General features: G+C 38.1%; 1 protein-coding gene and 1 pseudogene across 1 annotated transcript; both read right to left on the bottom strand.

Moving 5' to 3' along the window:
- Positions 1–1064: 1064 nt before the first annotated feature.
- On the bottom strand, positions 1065–3137 carry LOC149249317 (patatin-like protein 5). The gene is made up of 5 exons (XM_089452642.1): positions 3039–3137; positions 2097–2252; positions 1526–1843; positions 1243–1424; positions 1065–1125 (listed from the first exon to the last, which is right to left on the bottom strand). Exons 1-5 carry the CDS (start codon positions 3135–3137, stop codon positions 1065–1067), a joined length of 816 nt encoding a protein of 271 aa, XP_089308768.1.
- Positions 3138–4495: 1358 nt separating this feature from the next.
- LOC149249316 (uncharacterized) lies at positions 4496–5701 on the bottom strand (annotated as a pseudogene).
- Positions 5702–12610: the final 6909 nt, after the last annotated feature.

Below are 12610 nucleotides of genomic sequence, written 5' to 3'. Positions count from 1 at the left end.
AGATCATCATATTTTAAAGGTATAAAATATAAAATGTTTATACTTGTCTTTTTCTTTCTAGTAGTCCATATATTATACTTTTCAAACATTTTTTATTACATTTTTAAAATTGGTTTTAACAAAAATTAAGCTAGAAGAATTTTTGCAGGTAGAATTAGAATTATTCAAGAAATTAAATCCATTTATAGATTCAACAATTAAATTTAGAAAATTAAAAATTACATTTTTATCAACAAAATCATAAATCATAGCAAAATGTTTAATGGCTAGAAAACATAAAGAAAAAGAAAGTGAAAATGGACATTCTTACTTTAAAAAATAAAATATTAAATTTTTTTCTTAAAAAGGTGTAAAAAATGTGATATTAATAACATAAGTAGAATCAAATGACTTAAAAATATTAATCCAAAATTAAAAAAATATTAATTAAAAACAAAGAATACCATAAAAATTTTAATGCAATCCATGCAACTAAATGAATGATATGAAAAATTTACTCATGGGAACATAGGCTATTCCCACCCCCACAAAAATCTCCATACCATTAATATTATATTCTATGCCATATGTATCACAAAGATATCCTACTCTACCAAAATCTTAGTGGGGATGTCCACATAAAAAGCAGAGTGGGGATCTTTCATATTTAAATGGCGTTTAAGATGTGTCTATGTCCACACAGGGTCTAGATGGTTTGCATGACCGAATTAATGATAATAAGATTGAAAATTTTAATAATATTAATAATTAAAATGAAAACGAAATTACATATATACCTTAAAAGTTTGAGCTCAATGATTTCATTAATAATGTAAATATTACTATGTTAATTCTTGTGTGACTTTTTCTTTAAATATTAGTAAAGGCATGGTAAATAACATTATTTTCAAAATCAATATATTAATGAAATATGCAGAAAGCCTCAATTTTCAAATTGGATATCAAAGTTACATTACATATCGAAGTTAAGATCATCTTCGAACAAAGTACAACATTCATAAGGGAAAACTAACATTCATAAACTGAGGAAAACTATCATTCATAAAGTTTCAGGACTCTAAGTCTTAGCCACTAGGAGCAGCAGTTGATCGTGACTTTCTTTCACGTGAAAGTAGTTGCGCAAACCTGCCAAATCAATACAATATTAACGGTGAAACCAATTCACATGAACCATTTTCTGTCATAAAACTTGATTTAGCAATTTTCATTGAAATTGACGTATTCAATAAGAACTAAAATGACCTGATCAATGCATCATGGTTGGTCTTCCAGTCTTGCTCTGGCGTTGGCTCATAGTAGCCCGTCTCGATATTGACACTTGAAACAGGCTTGGCCAAAAGATCGCTAACTATCGTTTTCAAGGCTTTTAGATTCTCCTCCGTCGACAGATCCAAGGAGCTAGTGTGATCTCCCAGCTGCGGTTCCTGATCACAATGAGGCATTGTGTTAGATATCTCGAATATAGATTTGTTCAACTTCACAAAATCTATGGGTGAATTATATATGGAGGGTGCAAGAAAAGTACCTGGATTCTGAGATACATATGCATGTTAATGGTTTTGAACCAGAAGAATTCGTGAATGTCCGACATATCCGAACTTGATTGCAATAAAATATCAATTAAAGGTGATCTACCGTCCTTAGTTAACCATCCAAATAAGCCCCATTTTGCAGCGTCGGTGGCCTTGTAACGAGCTACTTTTTGTCCTGTTCCAAGAGAAAGAACCAGAAGCTTGCTAGACTCGTTCTCGATCAAATTTAAATCAATACTTTGTTTCGACAATGGTGGATTCGAATTGCGAGCGGAAATTTCTTTCAACAAATGGTTTACTGCAAGTAATGTCTGCAAGAATATGTTACAGGCCAACAAATTAATTGCGCAACCCATTAGGCAAAACTGTTACGCAGTGACTTTGAAAACTGAAATACAATTTCTTTCGACACATGGTTTACTGCAAGTAATGTTTGCAAGATTATTTTAGAGGGCAACAAATTAATTTCACGGCCCCTTACCAAAACTGTTACGCTGTGACTTTGAAAACTGAAATTTAAACCATATTGAGATGGCAATGGAAAAATATATCACCGCGACTTACCGGATCGTTACCTGCAACTCCCCCGTCTATTAGATTGAAGTTTCTGGGATTTCCCCGGGAATCTTGTGTTTTGAAGGAATGAGGAGGAAGATATGTTGGAGCTGCTGAGGTCCCAATAGGCATGATACCATTGAAGAATTTGCCGCAACATAAAACCTATAAAGAAAACAGATGAGTACTCCAGGTGCATACCGAATTTGAAGGGCGAGGTCATGATATTCTATCGTCTGCAACTTCATTGACAAAACAACACTGAACAGGGAATCAATATGCAAAAGAGCGGGCGTGGTTGCTGAAATATGGATGAGCGCTGAATTTTGGGCGCTTGAATTCAAATTTGAATTCGAATTCAAATGGGCTCGTTATTTGAATAAAATTAATGGCGTGATTACTTGCATTGATTACGCTGAACCGTGGAGCCTTGCCATTATGTCTTCAAACCGGAGGCGGGCCGGCGCCGGAGGCGGGCAGGAACCGTCTGCAGGTGAGTGAGTCGATGTGCATCCATGCATGGGATGGGCTCTCCGGGTTACTTGGACTATAGCATTAATGATGCTATAGTCCATGAAACAGCACTTGCCTTCAACGCTCTACCAACGTTTCTTTAGAATGAGACAGAATGAATGTATGCACCAACCGTAATAAATCGCATGTGGCAGATGCCGACCACAACTATAGCGCACCTGCCCGGACATCTGTCATTTGCACTCCCCCGGACCTTCGCTTCGCTTTCTATAGGCAGGCAGAGGGGCGAGGAAAGAGAGATTTCTTAGGGCCTTCGATCCACCTATGACCGGAGGCCAGGCTTCTAACTAACGCTAGGACAGGCTCTTAAAGTCCAATTAAAATATCCATATATCGATAAATACTTGACAATAGCTACAGAAGCTCCAAAAATAATTCATCTCTACGAGTCCCGAAAGCCTCCATGACCATGGATACCTTGAAATCTCCATCTAAATACTTGACAATAGCTACAGAAGTTTCAAAAATAATTATAATCGACTTTGGTCTGCGAGTCCAGAAAGCCTCCATGACCATGGATACCTTGAAATCTCCATCTAAATACTTGATATTAGCTACAGAAGCCCCAAAAATAAATCAAATCAACTATGCTCTGCGAGTCCCTAAAGCCTCCATGACCATGGATACCTTGAAATCTCCCTCTAAATACTTGACAATAGCTGCAGAAGCTTAAAAAATATTTCGAATCAACTTTGCTCTGCGAGTCCAGAAAGCCTCCATGACAATGGATACCTTGAAATCTCCGAAGTGTTTTTTCCTTGACTGGGTCCTCTTCCGCTTCTGAAATGTCTGTCACTTGGTACTCGAGCGGCGGCTATTTGAACCTCTGGCGGAACGTCGACAACACATTCTCGTTATCGTGTTGCGCTTCTTGCCAATCTTGCAGTGCGTCTGAATCATAAGAACTCATACTGAGCCAGCTCGACAGCTCCATCAACGGCACACAAACAGAGCGAAACCCTCCATAATCCCTCCATATTTTATGACTTTTTATGAATTTACGAAAGACTTTAAATTTGAATTTCAGTTTCAGTTTTTCTTTTTTGTCTTTTTGCTTTCAAGCCTGACACGTTTGGGCGCGCGGCTTTTGTTTGTGTGCTTTTTCTTGTAAGAGACAAGATAAGAGACATGACAATGACACTTGTAATGAACCATCTTTATTTTTTAATAAAATGAATCCAATTTTCAGTACACATTACCTTGCAATCATTACTTACCATTTGTACCAAAAAGTTGCAAAGACAGGTTCATAAAAATGTAGAAGAATGTAGTGCAATCGGCATTAAACTCATAATTAAATTAGAAGGAATCTTTGAATGTAGTGCATTATACAATCTCTATCAAACTCATAATTGCATAAGAAGTAATTTTTGAGGAGATATCACTAGATTTTCTCTTTTTTTTAAATAACATTTTAGAGATTATAATAAGAAGTTATTTAGATGGGAGAAAAAAGTAATTGAGAAATGTGGTGCTCAGCGTAAATAAATTGAATTGGTGTCTTTCTATGTTGCAATTTAAAGAATCCTGAGTATTTGTATCATGTTGTGATTTTGGATGGGCAACAAGTGGATTACATGCTCCCATGACGAAGATTTTTTTTACAACACTATCTAAACTGGAATAAATATATTAATTTCATTGTAAATAGAGAATTACAAAGAACCCATTGCATTCTCCCATAATGATATTAATAGCAGCATTCTTTTGTGCATGTCCTCTTCTTATTTAGCACTTCCCATTCTAACATTTACAACGACCTCCTTCTGGTAAGTATTTTTGGTGTGGGTCAACCATATAGTAACATTACATTCACCTTCATTGCTATTTTACTTCCAGAAATACATGAAATAAAGGAAATGAAAACCACACAACTAATGAGTTGAGAGAGTTTGTGCCATATCATGAATTTCCCTATAGCAAAGAAGGCTACATAGAGGAAGATTAGACTTTGAATCTCTCTATTTGTATGTCTTGTTACAGGATGGCCCTGCACATTTCTCACGGGCAGGAGGATACCTGCATGGTATAGAATTGAATATGCCTAGAAATTCTGCATCTTCAAAAAATGAAACAATTGTTCCAGATGGCCCAATAACCCATTTTATCGTATTTGGAGCAATTTTCTTTGCAACATCCCTTTTCTCTTGTGTCATTTCATCCCTTTGTCTGCGAAGCTTTTCCTCTCACTTTTGCTTAAGAGTGTCTTGCCCTAATATTTTCTTAATTGCATCATCCTTAATCTTTTGAGTTGCCTTTTCAGCTTGCATCCTGTGTCTCTGAGTTGCATCTGCTTTCTTCAATTGTTGTTCAAATTCTGGAATCTTTTCTTGACATTTCCTTAGACTAAAGTCAAGCAACCCATCTGGAAATTCAATCAAACTTTCTCTAGCTTCTCGAATTGTTCTTGAGAATTGAACAACCCTTTGCCGTGCAGTCAAAGGAACTTTTTTACTGTCAAATATAAAAGATGGAATGTTTGCTTTCCTCATCTTGACATCATCAATCTCAGAATCTGAACTTTCATAATCTTCATTACTTAATGGAGGTCCTTTTTCATCCTCATCATCCTGATACAATTCTTCTAATCCCCTCTTAGGTTTCAAATTTCTCTTAGATTACAGTGCTTCGTAATCATCCTCATCCTCAACATATTCATCTTCTAGCAAATATTTCTTTGGAATCCTAGAGCGCTTTCGCACTGGTAGGGGTGGACTACCATTAATTGTATCAATCATTCTAAATATTCCTCCATCTAAATGTTTTCTTCAAATATCGTTTACAGTGGAATCAGAATGCCTAACAACGGCGGGTATTTTAATTGTCACTAAATGCTTTGGTGAGTCTTGGAATCATTGTTCTGTATTTGGAGAAAAATCATCTGAATTTTCCTAGAGAATTAGTCTTTAGTGACGGTGAACGCCTTTAGATGTTCGTGGAGACTTTGCTAAAGGGGAAGTGTAAAAATAAAGATAACCTCCATGATCAGAAAAGGGATGGGACTCTGATCTCGGCCTTCTAGTGGAAGCACTTCCACGCTTGTGTGCACCCTCAAAATAAAATCCTTCGTCGTTGTCCATGGCCTTGGAGATACAGCGACATTGACGAGATTTTGCAGCTCTTGGAAGACGTGATGGAGAGAGTTTAAAAGGGGGTGACACTGTTGAGATTCGCGACCCCTGTTGAGGACGACGAATCTAAACAGTGTCACCAACAACAACCTCATAATACAATGCCTATCAGCATAACTATAAACCTCCTCGGAACCATTTGTCAAAAATTTAACAAAGTGCCAATATAGACTATGCCCAAGTGCTAATACATATTATGCTTGTGTTGTTCACCCAAGTTTAACACATGTCAATTCACATTATGTGATTGTTTTTATGTCATTGCATAGTAGTGACATCTATGAGCCATGGCTTTGTATTAGTTTTGTACGTACAAAAAAATTTGCAAAAATTCCATGGAGTTTCAATAGTAAACATTAAGTTTTTATTTTCTCAAGAGAATGTTATGAGCACAGTAGCCACATCAGGGCTACAGAGCTTGATGCAACGTTGGGTCCTTTGTATCTTCCTCATCACTAAAACTGCAAGTCGATGGCTAAGGATACATAAATAGGCGGCGTAGAAAACATCATTGACTGACAAGTCAACATGGCACAAGATGTCGATGGGCTACAAAGCCCAAGCAGGTGAACGAAACTCTTGGTCCATCCACTTGGACAACGACCCATATGGATTATAGTTCGCAATCCGAATTAATTAACCAATTTGGGTTGCTCAAAACAAGAGGGGCATACTTTCTACCACGTCAAGAGGACGGTGAAGATCTTCGCAGATTTGTTTCGTGACAAGCACTTGTTTGAAAGTCGACCAACCTAAAACCAACTCTACGAAATGAAAAGATTGAACGAAAAGCATGTCAGAGAGCTCTTATATTATCACGCCTTCCACCTTGGGCATGTTTTTGTACTCATAGTGTTCTTTGTGTATTTGTATTACAATCATGTGAAGAGCAACAAAATCAATCCCTGTGATTTTTTGGGAGTTAAGCTTCAGTGGTTTAGTTACAGGAAATTGAAGGGTGCTACCAGCTTGTTCGATGATTCAGTGAAGCTGGGGAAAGAAGATTTGGGGTTGTTTATTTACAAAGGAGTTTTGAGCAGTGCCAAGGAGGTGCCTAGTTGTTATTGTCCATTCTTTCCAGAAGTTATAAACTTGTTTTGCATAAAAGTTGGTAAGTACCCACATTAATTCTTAGACAACTTCATGACTTTCCATCAACTTTCATCTTACTTCATGCAAAACTACGGGTTTGTATACATTTATTTGGTCTTCTTGAGGCTTGTGAGTTATTATTTCAATGAAACACTCTATTTTGTAGATTGAAGTAATGATTTGCATATATTTGTTGCAAAGTACCAATTACTAGTTGCAGCGCATATGTTTGCAAGAAGTGCAAAATTTCCTGTATTTAAGGTTCTAACTCAAATACGTGCTCAGTCGCACATTTTCCTAGCTCTATCTTGCAATAAGGTTACATTGCCCTTAGGCCACGTCCTAGAGGCAACAAAATCATTTTTAGATTTGAACTATTAACAGAGAAATTTAGTATTTTTTTTTTTTGTAAAAAAAAAAATCATGAATGTCACTTATGATAGAAATCGTAAGTTCAATTTTTGGAATTCCCCTTTTCTCATGAATGTGTTACACTTGACGAGAGGTCCCGCGTTCAATTCTCTGAATGCCCCTTTAATAAGATCAAGTACTTTGTTGCTCTAATTAAGAATGTCGCTTGTGATAGAGATGGCGAATTCGATTTTATGAATGTTGCTTATGATAGAGATCACGAGTTCAATTTTTGGAATTCCCCTTTTCTCATGAATGTGTTAGCTCAACAAGAGGTCCCCAATGCAATTATCATAATTCCCTTTTAATAAGATCAAGTACTTTGTTACTCTGATTACGAATGTCGCTTGTGATGGAGATGGTGAGTTCAATTCTATGAATGTCGCTTATGATAGAGATCGTGAATTCAATTCCTCCTTATTGAGAAGTTGTTCATCTATTGTTGTTGATGTGATTCAATATAGATTTCACTTGCCTCGCATTGAAAGCAAGGCTATCATTTTATTTAATGTCGCTTAATAGAGGTCCTGAGTTCAATTCTTGAATTCTCGTTTTTCTCATGAATGTGTTATGCACACAATACCATTGAGTAGATTACAACTTCTTGAAAAACAAAATATTATTTCGAAATCTAGAAACAAGACTTTCGAAAACCATGGAAAGGGTTGCTCGATGATCAGTCGACGTATGTGCCCCTCTACTTCTTGAATCATTGGATTAGGCTATAGAGAATGTAGGTGCAGTGTGAAACAAGAAACCCAATAGTAACGTAGCTTCTAGTAGCAATCCTCCTTTCCTTGTATATGTGTACGGATGCTTGCACTTGTAAGGTTACTGAACTAGAAGTCTGAACAACAATGTACAAATTAATTGAGAGAGGACATAAATTATAGAGGGTTTCTTTTACTCTGAGTATATTTTGGTTACTCGTGCCAACTTAACTAAAAACAACCTTTGAGATTCACAAGAATTCGCTACATTTTTACTTCTTTTTCATAAATCTTCACAAGCTATATATCTTCATAACATTGGTATTTATTTTATGATTTTCATTTCATACCTTATATATATTGTGACATGAAAATTGATTGATGTTGTAACACCCTCCTCCCACATCTACCCAAGCAACTGGCCAGCCGAGGTAAACATGTGACGAGAGGCCACGATGATACAATTTGACCTCCTAAGTCACCTTAAGGAAGTGGAACTGACGTAAACACACCATACATACATCCAACATCATCAACAGAACCCTCAGAGGACAAGTCAACCACTCAGACAACATATCCCTGGGTCCCACTGTTGTTTTAGGTCTCTTGTGCCATAGTCGTTCTCATGTTATGGACAAGGGAGCGACCAGCAACCTAAAGTCGCTCTGATAGGCCTGCTTGCTAGCGACTATGGACTAAAATTGTTAGTGTTGTGCCAGTGACCCTAGGATTTAAGCCACTTTTTCAGGCTCAGAGCCTAGGACACTGCCCAGAACTGATCCATCTCTTCAAATCAGTAAAGTAATAGGGAAATGAAAGTAACAAAGCAAATACTTATTCAAGACCTTGACTGGATACCTACTAGCCATGACAAGCATTTCGTCAAACATATCATCAACATGTAACCTACAAGTGTAAACAACATAATTAAGTGTAGGGATCTCGTACTTATCTAAGAATCGCTATGAACCATTGTTCCCTCATGCCATTTGCTGCATTATCATCTATTAGGTCATAGGCACTTTATCCATTCACATACAAGTAAAAACATGTTGAGGGCCATACATAGTTGTTGTCATAAAATGTGCATATAACCAGCATAATAGGAACAAAAATACAATAAACTTTTCAGCCATCAAATCCATAAATACATTAGATTCTTTACACATGAGAATCAAGGGAATGGATTTCTCATTAATGAATGCAATGAACCAGCCGGAGATGGGACTACCACGTTCCACCCGACCGTAGAATGGCTTAGCCAAATCTCTCTTCAGCCATTCACCCCCGTGTTGTATTCCAAGCATGAACGTGGGATCTCATAAATCACATCAATCAAAACTAATCCACGGATTCTAGAGTCCATCCACCTCAACTTATCAAACATTGATTCCACCTCAGTGTCGGACATCACAAAACCATCATCAGATCGGTCTCTATCCAAACCTTCCAGGGCTTGAGAGAGTTTTCCCAACCAAGGCTTCAGGACTAGTAACTCAACCCACAGCTTTTACCGGGCTCCAGAGCGTTTGTCCAACCAAGGCTCCAGGACCAGTAACTCAATCCACCAAGGGCTCTATGTTGAAAATAGCAACAAGAAATGCTAAAAATAGAAATGATAAAAATAGCATTGTTATAGATAGCATTTCAGCATATATTCTAATTTTAATTTGTCCTTGAATTAAAATTTGAATTCAGTCTCACGAGTGGTTTGAAAAATAACTAATTAACTCATCTTGAGTTAATTAGTTGGAGAAATTCAAACATGAAGTCTTTGTGAAGGCATGCAACAATTATTCCTTTGATTGAGGAAGTTATCCCTTAATTAAGGAGATAAGGATGAGTTGTATTTGAGTTGTAATTAGTTAGCTCAGTTAACTGAGTTAAGTCTAGTTAAATTAGTTCCAAACAGTTTGTGGAACTAATTGTGAGTTCAATCAGTTAATGCATGCATGAATGCAACTATTGTTCTCCAGATAACTTAATATTCTCTCATAAATAACTCATGCATGTCAGTTCAGACAAAGACCCAGTTGAGATTAAAGGCAAGGACAGTGTACTACTAGTTGCTAGAATATTCCTATGAGAATATCTCTTGCATGCAGAAGGAATTCATTCCTTGAGGATTGCGGAGTTTCTACAGAAGTCAAAGCAGTGTGTGAGGTGAGAATCACACAGGTTACAGCTGGACGACCCAGGGAAAAATGCGCAAGGAAATAGGAGGCTTGGAAGACAGAGGAGAAGGCATATGCGTCGTCTATTATGCCTTTGAGCAGCAGTGAGGGATTGTACTTAGAGCTGGATAGCTTGAGAGCTAAAGCTTTGTGTAATCCTGAGATATTTCCACTTGTGTGATGATACAGATAGTGAGGTTTTTAGCTAAGGCTTTCGCCAGAGTATTCTTCTGCTTTTCATGTGTGATTGAATCCTCTTCTCTGTTATATGCGTTTTGTTTGATCTTGCTCAAAATCAATTAAGATTCTGCAAGTTTGATTGTAGAAGTAGATTAAGTATTTTGCTTTAGTACATTGCATAATCAGTTTAATCTACATTGAGAATTTCTACATGGTATCAGAGCAAAGGTGATCAAAGCGGAGAACAATATACAAAGAAGGGAAAAGTTTGAAGTTTGAAGTTCTTGATTGCAGGTACAAAATCAATTTCTTATCACATCTCAAAGTTCACCAATGTCGTTCAATGGCTTGAGACTCGAGTATGCCATGGATGACAGCTCGAATTACATAGCATGGAAGGATTGCATGGAAGCGGTATTAGAAGACAATGGTTTGAAGGACTTCATTGATCAAGAAGTCCCCAAGCCAACAACAGTTAATGCCCAAGAATTGGCGGAATGGAAGAAATGTGTGGCGAGAGCGAGGATTCTTCTGGAGGGAGTTCGAGACCATATTGTCTCGAGTCTCCATGGGAAGGAGACTCCATTTTCAATGTGGAAGACATTGAAGGACCTATATCATAACAACAACGACCAGAGGAAACTGGCGCTGAAGGACAAGCTTCGGAAAATCAAGTGTGAAAAAGGCGACAAGATTTCTACATATCTGAATAAGCTCACCACCTGCAGAGATGAGCTTGGAAGTGTAGGAATCACGACAACCGATGATGATATGGTGAGTCTTGCTCTCCTCAGTCTTCCTAAGAGTTGGCATAGCTACCAAGACTCAGTGAATGGAAGAGAGAAACTGCCGGATTGGGAACGACTGTGGTCAGATCTGATGTAGGAGGAGATCAGGAGAAGCACCAAAGATGGTTCTTCATCTAAGCATGATGATGAAGAAAATCTAGCCTTAGCAAGTAAGGCAAGGAAAGGGAAAGGGAAGGCATCCCATTCCAAATCGAGTTCTTCCCATGGTGGGAAGAAAATTGACAAATCTAAAGTGAGATGATTTAATTGTCATGAGGTTGGCCATTATGCAACTAATTGTCCATTGAAGAAATCCAAGAAGGGATCCTCAAAAGGATCAGAAGGCGAGGCACTAGCCTCACAGTTTGAATTGGATTTTACCCTCATCGCATGCATGGATTCATCGATGGTGGGTTGTGTTTGGTACCTGGATAGTGGAGCCTCATTCCACATGATCGACGATAAGAGTTTATTCAGTACCTTGGAGGAGAAAGACCTCAAGATGCGCATAAAGATGGGCGATGATGGAAAGTACCGTGTTTCAGGTGAAGGTACAGTTTTGTTTCAGAGGGAGCATGGAGCTCCTCTCACCTTGATTGATCTAAAGTATGTACCTAGACTGAAGAAAAACTTGGTATCGATCGCGATGCTGGAAGACAAAGGATATGATGTAGTCTTCAGTAAAGGAAAGGCGTTCCTGAGACACATAGCCATGGGTCAGACCAAGAGGATTGGGATTCGAGTGAAGAATCTCTACAAGCTGGAGGTAGATGACTATGTTGCATTGAGTTCCAAATCAGAATTGGTGCAAAGCCAAGATATTGGCGAGTTATGGCATAGACGGTTGGGCTACTTGCATCATGAGGCCTTGAAGATAATGCAGCAAATTTCTACCGGACTTCCCAAAGGTAAACTTGAGAAAGTGGACACATGCAAAGGTTGTACCTTGGGCAAGTATGCAAAATCTTCCTTTCATGGTCGAGACAGTCGAGCTGAAGCAATCTTGGAGCAAGTTCATACTGACGAGTGTGGACCATTCTCGACAACCTCCACCACTAAACAAAGGTATTATGTGATTTTCATTGATGATTTTTCTCGTAAATGCTGGATCTATTTCATGCAGAAGAAGGATCAAACCTTCTCAAAGTTTTGTGAGTTCAAAGCTTTGGTTGAGAAAGAACCAGGGAAGAATATCAGGGCCTTGAGAAGTGACAATGGTGGAGAGTATGTCTCTCAAGAGTTTAAGGACTTCTATGTAGCAGAAGGAATTAAACGGGAGTTGATGGCACCTCATAACCCACAGCAGAATGGGGTGGCCGAGAGGAATAACAGAACGATTATGGGGGAAACTTGGGCGATGCTGCATGACCAAGGCCTACCACTTCATTTGTGGGCTGATGCATGCAACACAACAGTTTATTTGCATAATAGAAGCCCACATTGCATACTTGGGATGAAAACACCAGGGGAAGCTTTCTCCCAGAAGAGACCAAATGTAGGTCA

Source organism: Pinus tabuliformis, chromosome 7, assembly GCF_031772625.1.
Source record: "Pinus tabuliformis cultivar Carrire ecotype Pingquan chromosome 7, CPIR1, whole genome shotgun sequence".
Lineage (NCBI taxonomy): Eukaryota > Viridiplantae > Streptophyta > Pinopsida > Pinales > Pinaceae > Pinus > Pinus tabuliformis.
Note: the sequence above shows the minus strand (reverse complement) of the source record. Positions and strands in the feature narration are given on the sequence as shown.

Excerpts from the sequence above, each read along its gene's own strand:
- LOC149249317 (XM_089452642.1), bottom strand. The coding sequence starts at position 3,137 with ATGGTCATGGAGGCTTTCTGGACTCGCAGACCAAAGTCGATTATAATT. Across the intron at positions 1,844-2,096 it reads GAGTTGCAGGTAACGATCCG|ACATTACTTGCAGTAAACCA; the intron begins GTAAGTCGCGGT and ends ATATTCTTGCAG. Across the intron at positions 1,425-1,525 it reads ATATGTATCTCAGAATCCAG|GAACCGCAGCTGGGAGATCA; the intron begins GTACTTTTCTTG and ends CATTGTGATCAG.